Genomic DNA, 23,932 nt, shown 5'->3' with positions numbered 1-23,932 from the left:
ACATATCCTGGAAATGCCTCTGAGTTCTCTACAAGATCAAACCTTTGCTTGGATTTCGGTGATAATCTGAAACAGATGTGTATTCTGGGTTATGTGGATGGCCCCCTTCTAAGCGCTGCCCTGCTGCTCTGTTTTCTCATTTGTGTTTGTGCTCATGGTCAGGCTGGTGCCACGTATTCCTACTTCAATTGCCAAGGGAGGCCCAGTGAGGTTCGGGCTCCCTGTAACAATACAGGTTTTGCACGAAGCCACTACAGTAGAAGCACCCCCGTGCAAAAGACTCCCACTGTCAATACTGCATTTGGAGGTGCGGGGGGAGGTGAGGCGCAGGGTTGCTTAGAAACGTGACATTCTCTCTCATGTCGGTTTTGCCGGTTGAGTCCTGTTGACTTGTGGCGTTGCTACTATTTATTTTTAAAATGTTTTAAACAGGTGCTTTAGTGATACCTAAGAGCTATAAGCCTAAATGGTTCACACCTTACTTTATCATTGTGTAAATTTATGTGTTATTCCAGAAAATGAAGTAATCCAACTGTGGGGTGGAGGGAGCAAATTTTCCCTTTAGAAGTGGTCCAAATGATGCAATGCGGGTCCCAGGTGAGTGACGTCATTCTCCCGGCATCAAGCAGTAGTCGGGGGCGGAACCGGAAATGCCCAGAAGGGATGAGGCTTTCGGACCCACAGCCCTGTGTGGTCTCCACCACCCACCTGAACTATCTGGATTTTGTTTGTTTGTTTGTTTTTTCTGTGGTACGCAGGCCTCTCACTGTTGTGGCCTCTCCCGTTGTGGAGCACAGGCTCCGTACGCGCAGGCTCAGCGGCCATGGCTCACGGGCCCAGCCGCCCCGCGGCATGTGGGATCTTCCCGGACCAGGGCACAAACCCGTGTCCCCTGCATCGGCAGGCGGACTCTCAACCACTGCGCCACCAGGTAAGCCCGCTTCACTTTGTCAGTGGAGACCTGATCTGTAATCATTTAAAAATAATAGGCATTGGGGTATGTTCCTCCTTTTCATGTTGATTCAAGTCAAAGTGTATTTCCCATTGTTCATAGCACTTTTCTTAGTAGTTTAAAAAAGTATAACATGTGATTCTTGCCCAAGAACAGTTTAAAATTAAATTTGGGGGGAAGACATATGTGGGATTTTAAAATATTTAATGATAGTGCCGCAAAGTAAGACAGTCAAGGAGCGACACTGTCCCCTTGGTCCAACCTGCCAGGTGGCCCTTGACACTGCGTTCCTTCCTTGCATCCCCGCAGTAACCTTTTTGTAAAGTCTCCTGGGAAGTCGAGAAGGAAACCCCCAGCTCCCTCGGTGCCTCAGGTGCAGCCGAGGGCTCTGGAGCCTCACTCGTGTCACCTGGAAGTGGCCCGGGAGCGCTCCTCAGGTCCATCCGTGGGAAGACGGCAGGATGGCCTACAGGGGGAGTTCAGTCTCTGCTAAACCCGCTGCTTCCGAGGTCTGATCGCGTGCTGGGCTCCTCGGGAAGAATCCAGGCCCCTGCAGTCGGGGTCTCCTTCTGTCAGCAGCGTCTCTGCCATCGCATGGCCCACTCTGCCAGGCTAAGAAAGCAGCAGCCTCCCGCCAAGGTGGGCCCATGGCCTTTGTCACCAGTGTCTGCACGTGCGCGAATGCGTTGGCGCAGGTGTGCCTGTGCGTGTACAAGTGCAGGCTCGTGGGAGGCGTGGCTGGTGTCCGGCCCTCCTGGGGAGTAGAGCAGTCCTGGGTAGAGGATGGGTTTTTTCAGCCTGTGAGGAAGGGTCCATCGGGGACCCCGAGTCCCGACTTTGGTATTCCTGACTCCAGAGGTGATGTGACTCTAACCCAAATCCCCAAACACAGGCTTGCGGTGTTTCCTAATCCCAGGCTGATTAGCCCGAAAGCCAGTGAGTGCGGCTCTACCTCTCCAGGACCTACAGACACAGGTCCTGTATCTACAACATAAGGAAGTATGTAAGCAGAGGTTCCAGAGTTTGTGAAAACTAGGACAGTACCCGTTCTTTTCATGCGTAAATTAGCCATTGTTCCTCACACAGGGGCATTTTGTGATTTCTCACCTCTCTCCAGCTAGTCTAGGGTAGCTTCCCTCCTGGGTCGCTGGTTGGATGCTGTCACACCTTGTTCTCTGTCAGGCTGGCCTGGCTCCTTCCTGGGGTACCTGTCACTTCTGCTGATGTCCCATTGACCCAGATGCTTCACATGGCCAAGCCCAGCTTCAAGCGGGTGGGGAGTAGACTCCACTTGGCAAGGCAGGAAGAAACTGCAAACTCACAGCCCAAAGGGGTGTGGGTCCAGGGATTGAGGCTTTGGGGGGAATCTCCCCCACATCCAAAGAGCAAGGATGAAGACACTGGCCCCATCTTCACAGGACTCAGAGTCTGGGTGGGGGGCAGGCAGGGAGATATACAGTTCCCACGACCCAGTGTCAGAATGGAGCAAACCCAACAGTGGCCCACAGTGGGCTCCATGCGGTGGGTGGAAGCGCCAGCAGACAGGAAGGAGACTCTACAAGGCGGAGCCAATGGCAGGAGAGAGGGGCTGGGTCTGCAGCCCCGGCAGCTGCACAGTGAGGTGTCTGGGATGGGGGGCCGGCTGCAGGGGATCCTGGTGGGTAGCAAGGAGGAGAGGTGGAAGATGAGGCCACCAGCTACAGCTAACCGACATCATTACAGACAGGGTGGAACCATGTTATTATTTTTAGTCAGTCTCACATTCTTGGTCAGGTGATTCTTGAAATTTTAAATACTTATAATAACTCCAGCAAGTTTACTGGAAAGTTGTGCAGTTGGCATTTACTGGTGCAAGTGACACAGGATGGAAAAGATGTGGATGAATTTATATCACTAGCCTAAGGATGATTTTTTCATCCTTTGTCAATTTCAGATGCACGTTGATATTTCTGTGGGAGTTACCTTTCTTATCCCAATTATATGGTCAAAGGGAAACACATTTAAAATTTTGTAGCCGAGGAGGTTGCAACTTCAGCTTTTCGGATTAAATTCAGCCCAAGAACTCTGCCGACATGAGGGGCAGAAATTGCTGGAGATGTGTTTATCATGGCCTGCAGCCACTTTAGCAGAAATGGAATTTTGTTTGAGGTTGTAAAGAAAAAAATGCAGGATTTATGGAAGCACAGATTGCCTGGGTATCTCTGGAAAGGGTGTATAATGGGTGCTCCGGTAATGAGGGGCACCAGGCAGCAGCTTTGCTTTGCTCTGCACTTAATGACACAAGCCTGTGAAAAGTTCCCACCTCCCTTCCACCCCCTTTCACTCTCTGCTTCTCCACTGTCTTCAATTTCCCTCTCTGTTCCTTTTCCTCTCTTCTTTCTTGCTTTACCCTAAAAGAGGAAGTAGCCGTTTCTGCCCCCTTGGGAGTCCCGTCCATAAACTTTAAACAGAAATTGACAAGATCTGCCTTGCTGTTCAGTTCAGGAAACATTATGGGCTACTTTTTTAGAGAGGCAGGCAGCATTTTTCCGCAGGTGGTAAAAAGAAAATGCAAGGAGATGGATCAAAAACTAGAGTTCTTAATATAATCTTTGAAATGAGAGTTGTTAATACAATCTTATTTTTGTGTTCCCCTCCCACCCGAGTCCCCAGCAGGTATTCTGGGCTTTGTCATAGAGTGAGTGAGAGAGGGAGAAAGAAGCTGAGTCAGGGCAGTTTCCTCATTCTTAAAGCTTCTGTTTGAGAGAGACAAAGAGGAGGGAGAGAGAGAGAAAGAGAGAGGTGCAGAGAGAAGAGATTTACAAAATATCTACTTGACTGCACAAAGGTTCTAGTACAAGGATGTTCACTGCAGCATTGTTTACAACAGTGAAATGCTGGAAACAACTTATATATCCAATAATAAGGCACTAGTTTAAAATTATCGTGGGGTGTGACAGCTTCCCAGCCCCCAGAATTTCTGACTCAGTCCATCTGGGATGGGGCCCGAGAACCTGCATTTTTAACAAGCTTTCAGGTGGGCTGATGCAGCTGACCTGGAAACACCCTTATATCACTCTGAGAACCATTGTTCTAAAGGAAAAAGGTGCTTCAAAGTTAGAAGCAATAATCTTCTTTCCAACTTTTCCATATTTTCTAGGAGTGCTCCTTTAAAATATCATATGCAAAATATTATAAAAGCATTCTGGAATTTTTATGAGACCAGTTTTTTCTTAAACTGAATAACACATCTGCATGAATAAATATTATTTACATACTACCTCCCAATATCTGTAAATTGAATTTCAGATAAAATTCATTCTCTGCTCTGTGTCCTAGCACTTGCCAGCTGACGTCTGTGTATGTTGACGACCACTATGTGCATTGTGTGGTGTTTTGCTGTTCCAGTTGATAAATTCTTGGCCCAAAGCCATGGCTCAAAAAGTCACAGTACTGCTGACATTATACATGAAAGGATCTCAGTGAACCAGAGGGGTGCACACCCCTGTTTGAAGAGTTTTTAAACATTTTCTTCTCTTCCCTCTGTTTTCTTTTACACTCACAGCCACTGAATCATGTGTTTCGGCGTCAGCACTTGCCTTCAGGAGTTCTTGTCCTGGTCAGTGGGGCTGCTATACTGGTCAGTGCCCAGGATCTGCTCACATCCTCTTGGACCCTCTCCCTCCATGTCTGTGGGCTCCCCAACCTTTTTTAAAGGACTTCCCTTGGCTATGGGAGGCCCTTATCCCCAATACCAACAGGCCCAGCTCCCTGACTCGCGTGGGGACCACCCTGAGGTGTAATTTATCCTCTGAGGTTCCTCTGTGGAATCAGGCTGCAGTGACCCTCTGTGGGGCGTTGGCTTGAGACTGAGCCTTTGCTGGACCCCCCGTCTCGCCTTCCTCACCTCCCAGTCGGCCCTGGGAGCACTGCTTTCACAATCAACACATCACCTGTGTATGAATCTTCATCATGGGGTCCACGTCTGGGGAATTCTGACTTAAGTCACGGGTCCTTGTACGGTGTATGTAATCTACACAGGATAATTGTCAACAATAAAAATGCATTGGTTGGTACTCTGCTGACCAGTAAGGACATAGAGTTATAAGGCACAGCTGATGGCCTGGAAGGAATCAAGATCTTGTTTGGGAGATGTAAAGCACGTAGAATAAAGTTCAGTGATCGCTGGGGGCAGGATATTATTTGAGACATATTTGCCCCTTTGCTTTCATCTTCAGGTGGCTCTTCGCCATCCTCCCCTCCCACCTGTGGAGTGCTGGGGGCGCCAACTTGTCCCTGTGTCCCACGTGCAGCACAGAAGTCACAGGAAGACCCACGAGTATGAAGAATGGTGTGGTTAGGCACGTGAGACGTCTCGGTGGGGTCTCATGTGACTAGATGAAATGGCCAGGTGGCACCTTCCCAAAGGCTGTGCACCCTCTGAGCTTCCTAAACTTAGGGAAAGGAGGGGAAGGTGACCGAGATTGTTTCTCTTCAGAGATTGTTTCCCTTCCTCTTGATAGGAGGAGGTGTCAAAATAGAAATCCAGTCAACACAGAGAAGACAAGACCTGAGGTCCACGTGCAGCACAAATGTAGGGGCGAGCGCCAAATCGATGCAGCAGGCGGCTCTGCGGCTTGAGCATATGACAGCTTTATGGGCTCAGGGAGGCTCTGCAATGCGTGTGTCTTCTTGTATCAAGTCTCTCTATCTTAGACCTTCAGGGAAGTCAAAGAGTTGGTTAAACCAATGAATAAGAAACATCCTATGCAAAAATCACACCCTCATGTTACGCTTTGCTTTGACTTGCTTCACTTTCAAGCTTGCCCAAGGCCAAGTAATCCCCAACTCAAGCCTGGTTAGAGCTAATCAGAAGAGTTTTGTTTAACAAAGCAGAGGGAGGTCAGCTCTTTAAAAGCAAAATACTCAAAAGATTTAATTTTTATACATGTAAATGCATCCTATTTACTGAGTCCCTAATTTGGCCCAGAGCTGAAGTGGCCCCGTGACCTCTTCAAGGGAAACAAGGGTGAGGGACTTGTTTGCTGGCTAGTTACTCCTCCTTGGCTTTCCTTCGTGGTATCTCTTGGAATGAAAGATGGGTGTGTCAGACCCTGGCTCCTTAAGGCCACGGTCCCTAACCTTTTTTGGCACCAGAGGCCGGTTTCGTGGAAGACAATTTATCCACGGACCGAGGTGGGGGGAAGGTTTCGGGATGATTCAAGCACATTACATTTATTGTGCACTTTATTTCTATTATTATTACATTGTAATATATAATGAAATAATTATACAACTCACCATAATGCTGTCAGGAGGCGGAGCTCAGGTGGTAATGCGAGAGATGGGGAGCGGCTGTAAATACAGATGAAGCTTTGCTCGCTCGCCCACCACTCACCTCCTGCTGTGTGGCCCAGTTCCTAACAGGCCACGGACTGGTACCAGCCCGTGGCCTGGGGGTTGGGAACCCCGGCCTTAAGGGACTTCTGTTGCCAATTACTTTTCCTATTTGTAGTATAAGGAGGATGTCATTCGCCTTGCTAATTACTGAGAATAGAAAAGAGATGAATCCTTTTAGAGACTTTGGCTGGTACAGAGTATGACCTGAGAAAGCCAGTGCTTTTATGATACATAATGTTAACAGTGATATTGACAGTGAGATGCTGACTAGCGCCTTGTGTCAGTCAGGGTTTGATCAGAGAAGCAGAGACACTAGGGGAGATAAATATATCTCCCTGTCTGTCTATCATCTACCTGTCTATCCAATGCCTATTTGTAGATATAAATATACACATACATACAGATAGATATAGTAATAAATATAGATACATAAATCTTAAGGGCTCACTTATAGAGACTTGACTGTGGGCAATTCTGGGAGCTGCTGCAGTGATCTCTCTGGGAGCTCGTGCCTTCGTGCAATGCTGGAGCTTGAAGTCTGAAAGGCAGGCAGCAGGGAAGCAAAGATGGATGTAAAGTCTTGGAAACCAGGATCAAGCTGCAAGCCAAGAGCACGACACTGGAAGCTGTATCCATTTTCATCGCCTCTGACCTAGATGGTGTGGCGGCCCTGCAGGGACTGGGCCCTTTGTCACTCAGCTAGTCACTCTGGCCCGGGGTCAGAGAAGCTGGAGGGGATCTGCGGATCAGGGTGTTGGCAGGGACAATCTTCCTAGTCTTTTTCAGCATCTAGAGACTGTGAACATTCCCGTTTTGTGGTCACATCGCTCTGACCTCTGCTTCCATTGTTGCATGTCATTCTCTGACTCTCCCACCTCCTTCTTCCATCTTTTAAGGACCTTTTGATCACATTGGGCCCAACTAGCTAATCCAGACAATTTCCCCATCTCGAGATCCTTAATTAGTCACACCTGCAAGATCTCCTTTGCCGTGAGAAGGTAACACGTTCACGGGTTCTGGAGACTAGGACACCTTTGGGGGCCATTATTCTGCTACTGCAGGGCGTGGGTTCCAACTGTTTAGTGCCACACTGCCATGTAGAACTCTGAAATGGCCTGTGCTGAACTCTGGTTAGCGGTGAAGTTTACTTAGCTCTAAATGCTGGTAAGCACTTCCTGAGTAATGTAGGGTCTAAGGCATGAATTAAGCGCTAGATCACTGGACACTATTGGACTCACAGAGGAGAACCTCATATGCTGTACACAACCCCATCTGCAGTCTAGAATCGTGTAGTTGTGACTATAATTACTCAGTGTATTTTAAACTTTTCTTTAAATTACAAAAACAACCCAGGAAGATATGCTTGTTGTAAAAAACTTCAAAATGAAAAAAACAGAACTATAAAGAATAAAAGGCAGACAAGCCTCTTGGATAGCCTCATCCACCAGAGGGCAGACAGCAGACGCAAGAACTACAGTCCTGCAGCCTGTGGAACAAAAACCACATTCACAGAAAGATAGACAAGATGAAAAGGCAGAGGGCTATGTACCAGATGAAGGAACAAGATAAAACCCCAGAAAAACAACTAAATGAAGTGGAGATAGGCAACCTACCAGAAAAAGAATTCAGAATAATGATAGTGAAGATGATCCAGGACCTCGGAAAAAGAATGGAAAAAGATCGAGAGGATGCAAGAAATGTTTAACAAAGACCTAGAAGAATTAACGAACAAACAAACAGAGATGAAAAATACAATAACTGAAATGAAAAATACACTAGAAGGAACTGGCTATTTAAATCCTGTCCTAGAGGGACAACTAAGTCAACCAAGAGAATCCATGTAGATCTGACTCCCAAAGAAACAGGTGTGAAGGGATCAGCCATCATGGAAAGTGCAATTGAATGTTTCCTGAGGGGCGCTCTACAGTATCCACAAAGGTGCCCCTGAGAAAGAGCGATGTCAGCCTCCAGGACCCTCGGTTGGCCAAGAACTCTCCTGCCCACCTTCTTCTCACGCTCTTCCATACTCTTGATGCTGGAGGGGTCAGAACTCGTTAGCAAGCTGAGGGCTGTAAAAACCTCAGGAGGGCAAGGGGCAGCAGCTTCAGTGTCTGTGGGCTTCTAGGTACAGCCGGCTCCAGGAGAGGTTGGGAGAAAGTCTAATCAAATCAAGTTTGGAATTTTTATGACTGTACAGAATTAGACATTTTTAAGTACGGAATTGACACTGTGTTTATGACTTAGAGTAACCATAGGATTTGTTTTCTCCCTATGAGTTCACAGAAGTCATGACACTGCCTGAGTTTTCTCCCTGAGACAGAAGAGGAACTGATCCCACTGTAGATATTTTAAAGGAACAGTGGAAGACAAAACTAAAGTCATTTTCTTATCAAATCTTATGAGGCTTTCCTGTTCCATATACATCTCAAAATTTTTTACTTGACCTTTACTATACTTTATACAATCTTCTGAAACATCCTCTAATCACTTACTGGCATGTATTAGACATCATCCTGCGTCAGTATGGTTTCAATCCATTGATTTTCCTGGCTGCCTAGAACTCTAGGGTCTGGATGTACAGTACTTTCACCAGTCCTTTATTCCTATTATTTTTGTTATTTACTATTAAGAATAATATTGCAAAAATATTTGTTTACCACCTGTGTGACACCTATGAATAGATTTCTCTGGATGGATCACTGATGTGGAGCTGCTGTCACATAGAACATGTTGACCCCACGTGTTTTTATCTTCCGACCCTTCGTGCTCTTTCTTTCTGATAATAGCATCCCTCTTTTCCTTTGGGGAAATGGAGATGTAATAACAAAACACCCCAAATTTTTGTCTTCTGCTGTTATTTAAAAGCAAATACAGTGGGGGCAGTGCTTGCACTGCCTGGGGAAGAAACTTAGCATCCTGTCCTCTTGTGGGGAATTGGAGTCATATGATCCAACTAAGCCAATCAGATGCTACCTCCCGAGAACACAAACAATGGAAAACGGTTGGGGATGATTTGTCCCAAAAGGGGTACCTTAATCAAGCTGGCTAAACATTTCTGCCCTAAGGCTCTATTGAGTCCTATTTTTCCTGAGATTTTGTTATTAATTCTTATTCTTCTAATACTGTGGGGGGGTTTGTTTTTGTTTTTTAAATCTAGCCCAGGTGTGTCTCTGTTGTTTGTTAATGATATAAAGAATATGTGTATTTAATATTTTGACAAATACCTCTAGTTGTCCTCCAATCTGAAGTAGCTGTTTAAACTTCCACCAACAATTGGCAGCTTTGGGACTTCATTTCACTTTGATTTGCTTTAAACAGGTGTGTAGTGTTATTCAATTTTTCTAATACAATACCACTTCGATTTCCTGATAGAGTGATTCTGCTTCTGAGTAAACTGTCATTTTCTCCTGTAGGTCGGCCAATAAATAACTTATTATTCCTAGAATGCGACAGACTTGTATTATCTTGCCAGAAGTATAGTTGATGAAATGGCCCAGGGTCAAGTTAATTTGATTTATAACTGGAGTGATTCACAAGGACATGAACTACAAACTTTGGACTCGAAGTATTCCAAACTGAGTATTCTCACATGGTCACCTTGGCAACTGTAAATAATGACATAATCATCAAAGATCAGCAAAAAGAACGGTCAAGTATTGTACAAAAAGTTCCTTTAATTCACATCATGTTTGCCAATTATTTTATTCTTACTTTAAATGTACATTAGAAAAACCAGCTGTTGAAGGCATATGAAAAAAAAAATCAGATCCTGCCACTGGGCAAATACCGTCACTGAAAGTAGTACATGTAGGATTCATTGCCCTGTGTGAAGAAACATGTCCAGGTGACTTATGGACGATTGGAGCCATAAGTAAAGGTGAAAGAAAGTGAGCACTCAGTTACCAAGAATTGTACCAGGGAGAGTGTGGAGGAATGAAATCATGCCCACCACCAACTTCTTGAAACACTTCCTGCAGTGTGAATAAGGGGGAAAACTGTACACATTTGACTTTTATCTCCTCTCCTCTCTCCACTACTTTTGTTGAAATTTAGAGAAGAATGGAAAATGTCCAGAGGAGAGAGAATTAAAATATCCTGGCACAGGGGCTTTGCAAGGTTTTGCCTGAGAGCTGGAGTGCTATTCAAAATAGTTGACAGCCAGTATGGTAACGTAAATGAACATATAAGGCAAAATTAAATCAGTTACCGCCATGTGTTTTATAGGATCTTATAAAGGAAGATCACTTGAGTAAATAAAGTTGTGTTGTTTTGTTACTAAGATACGGGGAAAAGACTGCCTTTCACATGACAAGCAGTACAACTGACAGCGGAGAGATGGCCAAGTGCCTGAAATAGATAAGGACCAGTTGCCAGGGCCTCCAGCATAGGCTGCTGATGAGAGTGGACACCGCATTCTGCTCATACTCCACAATTAAGAAAGGTGTTTTCTGTATGGAGTTTCTTTCTTTCTTTCTTTTTAAATAAGAGAAAATCAAACAAAAATTTAATAGCATGTGTATGTGGGAGAGACCCAAGAAAACTGAGTAACCCCTGGGGGTTCTTTATAGATACTATTTCAGTTTATGGGCTCTGCCTTGTGTTTTGAGTTTCTTAAGAATTTTTTAAAACATGAAGTGATGTTAAGTTTCATCTAATGCTTTTTCTGAGTCAAATAAGAAGAGCATATCGTTTTTCTCCTCTAGTCTATTAATGTGGTAGAGTACATTTCTGCTAATGCTAAACCTCCCCTGAATTCCTGGGAAAGAGCATATTTGGACAAGATATATTTTTGCTTTTATACTTGACTAGATTTGGTTTGCTAATGTTGTTTAGGATTTTTGCATCAACGTTTATCAGTTAGAGTGTCTTTAATTTTCTCTCACCTTATCATCTTTGTCTAGTTTTGGCATCAAGATTATATTAACCTCATGGAATCCTCCTAGGGGAGCACTTCCTCGTTTTACATCTTCTAGAACGGTGGTCCCCAATGTTTTTGGCACCAGGGACCAGTTTCCTGGAAGACAATTTTTCCAATGGACCAGGAGTGGGGGGGTGGGGAGGAAGATGGTTTGGGGATGATTCAAGCACATTACATTTATTGTGCACTTTATTTCTATTATTATTACATGGTAATATATAATGAAATAATTATACAACTCACCATAAAGCAGAATCAGTGAGAGCCCTGAACTTGTTTTCACTTGCCACTCACTGATTTTTGATATGAGTCTGCAAGCAATTGATCTATTATGGTCTCTGTGCAGTCAGACCTCTCTGCTAATGATAATCTGTATTTGTAGCCATCCCCCAGCGCTAGCATCACCACCTTGACTCCACCTCAGATCATCATAAGCAGCGAGCAAGCTAGATCCCTCCTACGCCCAGTTCACAGTAGGGTTCACGCTCCTATGAGAATCTAATGCGGCCACTGATCTGACAGGAGGCGGAGCTCAGGCAGTAATGTGAGCGATGGGGAGCGGCTGTGAATACAGATGAAGCTTCGCTTGCTCACCCGCTGCTCACCTCCTGCTCTGAGGCCCAGTTCCTAACAGGCCATGAACTGGTGCTGGTCCGTGGCCTGGGGGTTAGGGACCCCTGTTCTAGAAGATAAGAAAAATTTTTCTTTGAAAGTTATGTAGAATTTGCTCATAAAATTGGCTGAACTTGCTATTTTCCTCGTAGGAAGATTTTAAACTACTGATTTAATTTCTCTAATAATTGGAGGACCATTTGGGCCTTCTCTTTCTTCTTGAGTCAAGTTTAATAAGTTATAATTTTCCAGGAATTTATTTCGTATAAGTTTTCAAATTTATTAGCATTATATTGATGAGCACATTAAGTAATTATGATGAACAGATAAAACAGCTATGATACTTCATAATATTTTCTTTTCCTTTTAATATCTGCTGTTTATGTAGTTGTGTCTTCTTTTTTTTAAGTTCCTATTTACCCTCTATCTGTACCTTCTTTCCTATTTTTTCTTAATAAATTTCACAAAATATTTAGTTATTATTCTAAGGACCATTTTTTATTTTTATCTTTATTTATTTATTTATTTATTTTGATAGGTAAGAAGTGGATTTATTTAGAGACATACACATTCCATAGACAGAATGCGGTCCGTCTCAAAAGGCAAAAGTGGCCTTGGGAAAAACACACTCCACAGACAGAGTGTGGGCAGGGATTTCCAGGAATTGAGCCACCACATACTTTTGGGCTTTTATGGTTGGCCTTGGAACTGTCATGCCGCCTGTGGGTATGTCAGTTAGCAAGTGCATTACAGTGAATGTATAATGAGGCTCAAGGTCTACTGGAAGGTGAATCGTCTGCCATCTTGGACCTAGTTGGTTCTAACCAGTTTATGTCATATCCTCAAGGGCTATGTCATTCTTTTAAAGGTTGTGCCCTGCCCCCTTCCCTCCTGTTTTATTTCCCCCTCAGAGATTTTACTCCCATATTCTTAAGGGAAGCAGAGGGGCAATGGTCCGTCTTCTGTAACTGCTTCAAGGCTGAGTAGGGGCATTGACCCTGCCTGTCAGGGAGTAAAGATCTCTGGATGCCTGATCTAGGGGCCCCAGTAAGGACTATTTTTTAAAATTATACTCTCTGTTGTTGCTGTGGATTTCTTTTCATTAATGTCTGCTTTTTTTTTTTTTTTTTTACTATCTCCTTCCTTTTCCTTTAAAGAGTTTATTCTCTATTCTTGTTCTTTTCTTAACTTCTTAATTGGGCATTTAGCTTATTTTCAATGTTATAATTTTAAATCCAGGTGTTTGAGGTTACATATTTTTCTCATATATGAATATTTAAGGCTACACACTTTCTAGTTTTGCAATATCCTATGTGTTATGATATGTACAGAACTTATTATTGTTCAGTTCTGAGCATTTAACAATTTCTGTTATGATTTTGTCTGTTTAATTTCTAAATATAGATTTAAATTTTGATTTTTTAATTTTATTTTATTATTTTAAAGAATAAATTTATTTATTTATTTTTGGCTGAGTTGGGTCTTCGTTGCTGCATGTGGGCTTTCTCTAGTTGCGGAGAGCAGGTACTTCTTTTCATTGTGGTGCTCAGGCTTCTCATTGTGGTGGCTTCTCTTGTTGCGGAGCATGGGCTCTAAGTGCACGGGCTTCCATAGTTATGGCATGTGGGCTCAGTAGTTGTGGCTTGCGGGCTCTAGAGTGCAGGCTCAGTAGTTGTGGTGCATGGGCTTAGCTGCTCTGTGGCACGTAGGATCTTCCTAGACCAGGGATCAAACCCATGTCCTCTGCATTGGCAGGTGGATTCCTAGCCACTGCGCCACCAGGGAAGTCCCTAAAAATTTTATTTTTGACTTTGATTTCTGACTTCACTGCACTATGGTAAGAGATCATGGTCTGTATGACACCTATTTTTTTTTTTAATTTGAGGCTTCTTTATGGCCTAATTCATGGCCAATTTTTATAAATGTTCCATTTGCACTCAATAATAATGTATATTCTGTATATGACCAATAAATCGAGCTTGTTAGTTGTGTTAAATATTCTACAGCTTTACTACTTTATCTGATCCATAATTGAGGAAGGAATGTTGAAATCTCTCCTCTCTTGGTTTAGAAGCTATACATTCTATATTTTTTAGTTGTTACTCTTAAAAGTTTGCTGTACTTAATTTAAAAAATCTAAATTAAATTTCCCAACCTCGTTTCTGGACAATATATGTTTACTTTAACCCTCTTAAAGTAAACCTTCGATGAGCCTTCCCCTTGAGCTTCTGCACGCTATGCCATGTAATCATTTTCTTAAAACTAAACTGAAGAGTGAAATCCTGACATTACAAAAGTCTTAATGGAGAGTCAATGACCAGGGTAAGAACAGTGTGACTTCTTGTAGTGCCAATTCTCTTTCTCTGTTCCCTCTCATCCAGTTTGTCAGAAAACCATCCTACCTGTACCTTCAAGCTGTACCAAGAGTCTCATCAGTTCTCATCCCCTCCATGGCTATCCTTCCAGTCCAAGCACCATCTTCCCTCACCTTGATCATTAAGCCTGCTTACTCGCCTTTCTGCTTCCACATAAACCTTGTCACGCCACTCTTCTGATCAGAGTCCTCCAATGCACTCCCCTGCCCCACCACTGTGGGATAAAAGCCTAAATCCTAATGTAGCCTTCATTGTCCTTACTACAATGTCCCCCATCTTTTAAAACTTATCTCCTGCTCACTTTCAATCACTGCTGTTTTTAGTGTTTTAGATCCCCAGTGCCCAGAGCTGTGTCAGGCACGAAGTAGATACACAATAAATATTGGTTGAGTGAGCAAATGAATGGCAACTGATCTATCAGTATTTCCTGGAATTTACTGTGTGCTTGGTACTGTGATGGCCTTTTTGGGTGGCAGACAGGACATAAAGGTAAATCTTGATTCTCATCCTCCCGAGGACAGGGGGAAGGTACTGGTTAGAACTCATGGGTTGCGAGCTAGAAATCCCACTCCAATTTAGCCAGAGAAAACTTTTGTCTCCCGGAAGCAATCTTCAGGAAGGGCAGAGCTGGGGCTGGAGCCCAGGACTTGCCCACCTGCGCGATTCTTTCTCCCTGATTCGTTGTCCTCCATGTTTTGGCTCCAGTATCTCTGGATGGTACCCTCGAGGCTGGAGCCAGACACACAGGCCCCTCTTGGCTACCGTATCAATTTCTTGTGACTGTTGTAACAATTACCAGTTTGTGGGCTTAAAACAACCAAAATTTATTCTCTCAGTTCTGGAGGCCAAAAGCCTGAAATTCTTTCCACTGGACTGAAATCAAGATGCTGGCAGGACCGTGCTCCCTGCAGAAGCTCTGGGGGAGAATCTGGTCCTTGCCTCTAACAGCTGCTCATGTGCCTTGGCTTGTAGCCGCATCACTCCCATCTCTACCTCTGTGCACACGTTGTGTCCTCTTCTATATATCTCAGACCTCCTTCTCCTTCTTATAAGGACACATGTGATAGTATTTAGGGCCCACCAGATAATCCAGGATAACCTCTCCATCTCAAGATGCTTCACTTAATCACATCTGCAAAGACTTTTTTTCCCCCTCTGTATACGGTAACATTCACGGGTTCCAGGGATTAAGACATGGACATCTTTGGCGGGGGGTGGGGGTGGGGGGGCATATTTCAGCTTACCTCAGCTACCATCCTTCAGCATCCATGAATGACCGGAGGAAAAAAACTTTTTCACCAGCTCCAACGAGAAAAGTCCTGACTCTGACTGACCCTGCTTGGGCCACTGGCGATCCTTGGACCAACTGGGTGGGAAAGAGGGTGGTTGGGAGGGGACAGGCCCCACTGGAGCCGTTTGGTTGGAGTAGAGGAGGGGGCTGTTATTCCCGGAATAAGAGCAGGGAGGGGAGGGTGCTGGGCAGACCAAGGCCATAGCTCCATTAAATGGCGGTGGGGAAACATTGCAAAACTGGGGAGTAATTAAACATTAAAATGGTTGCAAACTGCAAGAAGAGTTCTGGGAGCTCATAGACCTTGCGGGATGAATGAAGAACTGGGACCCAGGGGAATGTTTTCCTGAAAGGAAGGCCATAGAATTCTGCCTTTCCTGGGTGCTCACTGGGCAAGCGGCGCCTGCCAGGGCTTAAAGGGGCGGATGTGGTGTTTCCGTTCAGAAAAGAGATGCTGTGTTTCTTTTTCGTCAGTCGAGAATTCGTCTTGCAATCTTTTCCTCTTTGCAGAAGGACACAAGTCTGGTCAAGTTGGGGCCTGTCACGACGGAGGGCTGACTCGACCTTAGGCTGTGAGCTGCAGTCAGATGAGGTCTGCGAGGACGCTGCTGGGCGACGTAGGCATCTGCGCCCAGAGCGCGGACCTGCCCGGGCGCAGGCGTCCTGGTCGCCTCCAGGGGCTCTCCCAGTCCGCTTGGGCGGGCGGCGAGGCTTCCAAGGCGGGGAGCCTACCACAGATAGGTGGGAATCGTGAGAGGAAGCCCTGGGCCGTGTTAGCATCATAGAGACCGGAGAAAGCGAGGCCAGGCGAGTGCTGGGCCTTGAGAGCTCCGCGCTTACAGAAGGCTGCCTTTGAACCCAGTTCAGGCGCTCCGCAGAAACCACAGCGAGGAGCAGCAGTATCTAAGGACCTTAAATCCTCCTTTCCCGGGTGCGGGGTGTGGGGAAGACCAGGGAGGGCTGCAGGAACGACCGCAACAGGCTGATAGAGGTGAAGGGGCCTGGCTCGGGTCCCCAATGTTGAAGCCAGAGGTATTTATTTAAGGTGACAGAGGCATGCCTGGGCTTGGCAAGGAGATTGGACGTGATGGGCCATTCCCGCAGCCGGAAAGCCGGAGAGGTTAGACAGCGGGAGCGCACGCCCGCACAGCAATCACTGCGTTTCTAGACCCGCCCAGCGGTTTTCCCGGGCGCTTGGGCACCCGGAGCCGCGGCCCTCCACCCCGCCCGCCTCGGGCCATCACCCCGCCACCCTCGCCACCCCTCAGCCCGCATGCCGGCAGGGGGCGCCCGCGCGCGGCTAAAAGGCGCGGCCGGCGGCCGGCGGCCTCAGTGCGGAGCGCGGCGGCCGCGGCGCGGACAGGGAGCGAGCGGCGCGGGGCCTGGGCGCACGGGTGCGGCGCAGAGCGCTCCGACGCACACCGACGGCGGGGACCCGACGGCGGCCCCTCTGCGCTCCCAGGCTCCAGCCCAGCGCCCACCCGGCAGCTGCCCGGCCCAACCCGCCGCGCACCCCGGGCTCCCGATGGCGCCCGAGGTCGGGGCGTCCCGGCGGGCTCGGCTCCCTCTGCCCTGGGCGGCGCTGCTGTTCCTGGCCGCGCTGCTGCCAGTCGTCTCCTCGGTGGGGGCTCCAGGTATGCGCAGTCCCGGCCTCGGCCGCCCGGCTCTCCGCGCCTCCTCACCGCTTCCCTGTTCGCCTTCCGTGCGCCGCTCACCCGCCTGTCGCTCGGGGGACCGCCGGCCTGCTCTGTACTGGCTGCATGTCCTGTCACTAACTTGTGCGTCCTCATCGCTCGCGAGTCGGGGCGCGGAGGGGCGGCTGGGGACGCGGGTCCGGGCGTTCGGAGCCTCGCGCGCTGGAGGCGGGCCCGGGGACACGATTGGCGGCATGGGGACCTCAGCGCAAAGCGGTTTCAACTTTGCCGTCGAACGCCCGGAGTCGGGAGACACAGCAGTCTAACATTCCGGGAACATTCCGGCAAAGAAAAGAAGGGGGGGGGGAATGAAAGAAAGGCGACCTCTCGGCTCTGCGGTGCGGGGAGGGGTGATGCTTTCCTTTGCCCAGAATTTCCCCGTGGGCATCCTTCTTTCCTCCAGTTCACCTGCCCCGAGGCACGGATGCCTGGTGAAGGACGGCACTCGGGAGACCAGAGGGAGGCAGAGAGGCAGGACTGTTCTCTAAGGGCACGGGGAAAGCTGTGGGCCGCCGCGGGGCAATCGGGTACCTCGGTGCCCAGGGAGAAGCCGCGCTCTTACGTTGCATCTCGGTGGGAAGTTTGGAGCTGGGAAGGGGGCATCTGTCTTGAGAGGAGGGAGAGGGGAGAGGGAGGGTCATTTCGGGAGAAGCTCACCATTCCCCGAAGGCTGAGGCTGGAGACGGGGTGGATGATTGCTTTGGGGGCCGAAATGTGAGAAACGCTTTTCAGAAAATGCAAGCGCGCTGTTTTCAGATTTCTTGTACGTTTCCCGCAGAGCGAGACAAATTTTTCATCCCTAAGCCGTTGGTGGCCCTTGTTTCCACCTCCTGTGCAGGCATTTTCACACTTGACACTGTGTGGCTTTTATTTATGTCATCGGTTTGAAGTCGACATTTTTGTTGACACTGCTCACTCCCAGCTGGGTTATAAAAATTCAGATGCGATTCTAAGGAGGGCTGCTTGCTTTATGACGCTATTTAGTCGACTGCCCTCCTACTACAAGGGAAAAGGGAAAAGTTGGGGGTCCCATTGCCTTCTGAGTCTTTTTGGTGGGTGCATCGTGCATAACGCTTGTCTCAGGATTATGCCAAGCGCTGGGATGCTAAATGCCACTTTTTCATAAAACGAGGGTCCAGTTGTAGGTTGTTTTCGTCTCTGTTAGCAATTTCTAGGAAAGCATTCACTGAATATTTGTATAGTACTTATCAAGAATAAAACTATTTTAAAGCCTTTCAACTTCCCCCCCTACAACCCGTGGCTTTTTTTTTTTTTTCTAAATTAAAATTCTCTGAATTGGAAAGAGTTTTTGTATCAGAAAACAGACTGAAAGTGGAGCCAGTGCCACCCTGGCATTTTGCAGCCTTGTACCTGTTAGGTTCCACTGCCACCTGCCCGACGGGTTTACATTTGCGTGGGTCCGAAGTCTGGGCGGCTTGCGATCGCTCCCGGAATCCTGCTGCCTTCCGCGTGCTGCTCCTTGGCTCGCCTTCCGCTCTGTAAATCACTGAGCTGTGGAATGTGGGAGCTGGAACGCTTACTGGCACTCCTCTCTACTGTGTTGACGTGGGATTTGCAAGAAAATGATGACCAGACTAGAAGCAGACAAAGGAGGACAAACACATTTTGAAATGCATATCTACTGCATTTAAATGATAGAAGGAAGCGACATCGCCTGCAGAGAGCTCCACGTGCTAGGGAAGAAATCGGGGGGCACGTAATTTATTCACCGGCTTCTCTGGAAGGCTTCCTGCCTGTCTTGCTGTAATAGCTGCAGTCACTGCTCCAGACTTGTACTCTGGTACTTGCAGCAGGGCTGTGGACACACTGCTTCCTCTCTCACTGAACGAATGCATGGGCTTAGCGAGCTGCTCGAGTCAGGCCCTCCCCCATCCCCCAGACCTTCGGGATCAGAATCCCTGCCATGAAATCACCCAGAGCCACCTTCCTAGTGGCTGACCTATCACAGCTCAGAGGAGCTTTCCTTAAAACAGAGGGGATTTGCAGGGCATGCTGAAGATCTAAATAAACCCTTCAACTTGGTGGTCAATTAAAATGTAAAACAAAATCAGCAAGTGATGCATGCTCCCCCCTCATCCCTACAATAAAATACTATGCAACAGTTAAAACTGTGATTGCACTTGCCAGTCTGATAAGATACGTTTTTCTAAAAACACATGAGGACACACATACTCCCATACATTTATAGTGGTTATCTTAGGATGGTTTTGGGTGATTTAAAAGCTTTTTTCTTTAAAGCTTGAGGACCCTTTCAGGGAATCCGCAAGGTCAAAGCTATTTTCAAAGTAATACTAAGATTATTTGCCTTTTTCACAGTGGTGACATCTGTAGGGAGGGTACAAAAGCTTAGTGAGAAAACTTCAACTGCGGGTGCTGTAGTGTGAATCTTAGCGTTGGTGCCACCATGAGCTGGTAGTCACTGCATTTTTCAGGCTTTTGAAGTTGAGAAAGGATATGCCAGTTTCCATGAAGAATGTCCTTGGTGCAACAGTAAAAATGATTAATTTAACCAAATCTCTACCCTTGTCTGCATGTCTTTTTAATATTCCGTGTGAGGAAATGGGAAAGGCACAGAAAGCAATTCTGCTGACTGCTCAAGTTCATCAGCAATCCCGCAGAGAAGCAGTTGTGTGATAGTTTGACTTGTGAGCTGAACTAGCCGCTTTTTTTCATGGAACGCCACCTTTACCGGAAAGAATGGCTGCAGACAGACCAGTTATTTTGACTTGAGTATTTGGCAGACATCTCAAAAAAATGAACAAAGGCGGTCTGCCACTTCTGGTAAAATAACTGCTAGTATGTCTTGCCAGTGAGAAAATTGAGCTGTCAGGTGAAAAGTAGAATTTTGCCATGTCACCTCCAATGTCCTAAACTTGAAAGCTTCCCAATACTTAGAAACTTTCCTAACAAGTTAGGTGGTGATATAAAAGAACACGATTTTGAAATACTGTTATAAAATGTGTCAACATTTAGATGCTCTGCATAAGCAAGTGAACTGGTAAATCCAAGTGACCCATGCACAGTGTTACAATATCTTGCCTGGCTAAAAGGTCCATCAAAGTGCAAAATAGCCCAGTGGATTTTTAATGTAACAAAATGTGAAAAATTCTTTTTATGGTTTCAGATTGTACATTGCAACTAACCTTTAAGAAACTGCTACTTGATGAGTTTTGGTGTAGTATCAAAGATTTTCCAAAATTATCTGTAAGGCTATTAAAATACCTTTCCCATATCTGTATGAGGTCAGATTGTCTTCAGGTACTTCAGCCAAAACAACATACTGCAATAGGTTGAAGGCATAATCGGATAGGAGATCCCGCTGTCTTCTATGAAAGAGATTTGCCAAAATGCCAAAAAATGCCATTCTTCTCATTTTCTTTGTGTTTTGGAAAACAGTTATTTTTCATAAAATACAGTTTGTTATGTCAGCTTGTAATGGTTTACTATTGCTATTTTAACATGAATTAATAAGTACGTAGTTTAACCTCTTCCTAGATTTAATTTCTGGTCAGTAGATACGGATAGATAAAATCCACAAAAACACAAACTCTGTGAGATCCTCATTAATTTAAGAGTAGATAGGAATCTGAGAAAAGGAAGTTTGATAACCACTGCCTATAGAGGGGATGTAGGTTCAACATCAAGGCGCCTGGGTTTGAGTCTCAGCACTGCCATTCACCTGCTGTGTGGCTTCGGGCCAGTTGGTCAATCCCCACTGGACCAAGCAAATGGAAAGATTCCTTCCACCTCTAGAAGCCCTCACAGATTCTCCTGTGGCCCAACCTACATGCAGCTCTGTAGGGTCCCCCTCCTACTTCTGTCCTCTTTGAGAGGAGTGGGTGAATACACCCTTTCCTTTTATCTTGTACATTGGAGCCCCTCCTCCCCCAGATGAAAGAACTGTTTTATTTGTCAACTGAGCACACGATTCATTAGTAGGAATTAGAGGTTGTAATAGAATTGCAGAGTGATAATTTATGTCCTTGGAAAGTTATCACTGGTCAGTTCCAGATCATCATCTTACCAAAACCATTCATAGCTCTATTTAAGACACAAAGGCCTGAAAACCGGCCCTGTTGGGGGTGAGGGGTGGAGGGGTGTATTCGTTTCCTGTTGCTGTTATAACAAATTACCACAAACTTAGTGGCTTAAAATAACACAAATTTATTATCTTACCGTTCTGGAGGTTAGAAGTCTGCAATGGGTCTCATTGGGCTAACATCAAAGGTTTTGTTCCTCCTGGGGCTCTAGGGAGAATCCGGTTCTCGACTTTTTCAGCTTCCAGAGGTGCCCGCGACCCTCAGCTGGTGACCTCTCCAGCAATGGCATCCCTGCACTTCCATCCATGCATCAGCTTCTCTGACTCTGACCTTCCTTCTCCCTCTTTCACTTAGAAGGACCCTTGTGATTACATCGGACAACCTCCCATATCCAGATGGTTAACTTAATCACATGTGCAAAGTCTATTTTGCTGTGTGAGATCACACATTCACAGGTTCTGGGGTTACGACATGCACATCTTTGGGGACCATTATTTTGCTACTGCAAGGGGTGAGGGTGTGGGTAAAGGGAGCCTAGATGTAAGCATTTCAGGAAAGGCCCCATCATGATTTGCTGATTAAGGAGCAGAGCTCTTTTCATTGGTCCCTATGGAATTTAGGAATTTCTTGAGTTCTAATAAAACTTCTATTCAGAAGCTTTTATTTCAGTTAGAAAATATGGACGTGAGTATTTAAATGTATAAAGATAAAGGAGAGAAAAGAATATATATGTATGTGTATTCACGTGTTTAACCATAGAATATTTATGTTAGGATACATCTGACATTGAGACCTTGGCTGCCTTTGGGGAGAACTGGGTAGCTGAGGGCAGAGAATGGATATTATTTCATTATTTTAAATAATTTTTAAAAATATTTATTTATTTATTTGGTTGCACTGGGTCTTAGATGCGTCAGGCGGGCTCCTCAGTTGCAGCATGCGAACTCTTAGTTGCGGCATGCATTTGGGATCTAGTTCCCTGACCAGGGATGGAAACTGGGCCCCCTGCATTGGGAGCGCAGAGTCTTAACCACTGTGCCACCAGGGTAGTCCCTGTTGCATTATTTTAGTAGACATATTTTAGAGCATTTGGATTCAGGGAGATATTGGTTAAACACATGGCGAACATCGTTTTTTCCTAAGACACTATCCTTGTCTTAGTTACAAAGAAGATGAATTTAATTTAATTTGGGGGAATTGTGTTATTAGTATCATCTTATCAAGGAAAATTCTGCAGTATGGATCAGGTGATGAAAATTTAGAAATTGTGAATAAGGAATTTTTGTGCCCCTGAGTAGTAGGTGATGCCACGTGGAAGATGCGGAAGACACAATTTTCTCCCAGTTCCTTCCTTTTTCGGCTCCTGGCCCGGCAGGCGGCAGCACTTGCGGTCCACAGCCCTTAGAGGGCGCTCGGGGCCTTCCCGCCGCGTTGCCCCGTTGCCGCCGCCCGCTGGCTCCTCGCGTTCCAGCCCCCGTCGCCGGGGCTTTACAGAGACAAGAAACTTAGGACATACGTTCAGTTACCTGCTTTGGTTTTCCCTTAGTGTTTGCCCTTTTTTTTTTTTTTTTCAATTTTGCTACTCATTGGAGTTTCCTTCAGATATTAAGCTGGGAAGGACAACTCACTCACTGAGAGTGGACCTGCCTGCAAGTTAGCAATTTTCAGTTGCCCGTTGGTGAGAAAGAATTTGAAGCCTAAAGCTGGGGTCAGCTGCTGGGGTACCCCTGTTATATCTGCAGGTTCTGGTCAAAGCTGCAGCAGCTGCAGGATGGGTGAGCACAAGGGACCCTGAGGGGAGGTACCTGCCTCCTGGGCACTGGAAGTCAGTTTTGAGTGAGTTTGGGTGAAACCGTCTCTCTCAGTATCTCCCCTCCATGCTCACTGGATTCTCTTTGTAACCAGAGAGAGTAATGCAACTCCTAAGACAGGTTTGGAAGTGCACTGAAATAACTGGAGAGCTGCTAATTCTTCTCCTGTGGCCTCCTATATGTGGAGGCCATGATAAAATGGTAACATCATCATAATCCTTAAAGTACAGTCTAGTTAATCCTGTGTTCACCTTTATGAGGAGTTCTTAGGTTGTGCCTCGACTTTCTTTTTAATATGAACTGGCAGTTAAAAGTGCCGCAGTTTACCATTTTCCCTGTATGTCATGTCATTTCATTTTCACTGCAGCCTTGTGAAGTTGGTAACATCCTCATCTTACCCCGAGGGGACTGTCCCAGAGTCAGACATCTAGTTGAGTGGGGGTCCTGGGATTTGGACTCCAGTCTCCTGGATTGAGACCCCATGTTCTTCCTGCAGACTCCCCGGCTCCCGCTGGCTTGGACGTTTCCTATGTCGGTCTCTTCGTTAGGCCGGTACAACCGTTTCTGATTTGCTCAGGATGCCCTTCCAAATCTGTGCTTTGGTCACATTGCTGTTGAGAAATGATTCTGTTGTACACGGAAGCATGTTAAACTCTGGTAGGGCTTAACTTCAGATGGGGTTTTAGTGAACCATATTCCCTGTTACGAAATCGATTTGGCATTTGGATATAAGCAAGATCCTTATTGTGGGGAGTGCCCTTTACTTAGTGGGCCCTGGAGGCCAGTGCTCTGTGTCTAGTTTGTTACATGAACCCTTCAACCTTTAACACAGGGCTTCT

At 46.1% G+C, this 23,932-nt stretch overlaps 1 protein-coding gene across 1 annotated transcript in view; it reads left to right on the top strand.

Annotated features, from left to right (window-relative positions):
* Positions 1–16,885: 16,885 nt before the first annotated feature.
* Positions 16,886–23,932, top strand: part of FNDC1 (fibronectin type III domain containing 1) — a 97,690-nt gene continuing 90,643 nt past the window's right edge. The window contains exon 1 of the mRNA XM_033404017.2: positions 16,886–17,161. Coding sequence (XP_033259908.2) covers positions 17,053–17,161 — 109 coding nt within the window. The 5' untranslated portion in view covers positions 16,886–17,052. The remainder of the gene's footprint in view (positions 17,162–23,932) is intronic.

The sequence above is a fragment of the Orcinus orca genome, chromosome 12, assembly GCF_937001465.1.
Source record: "Orcinus orca chromosome 12, mOrcOrc1.1, whole genome shotgun sequence".
NCBI lineage: Eukaryota > Metazoa > Chordata > Mammalia > Artiodactyla > Delphinidae > Orcinus > Orcinus orca.
This window is presented reverse-complemented; position numbering and strand designations above follow the sequence as displayed.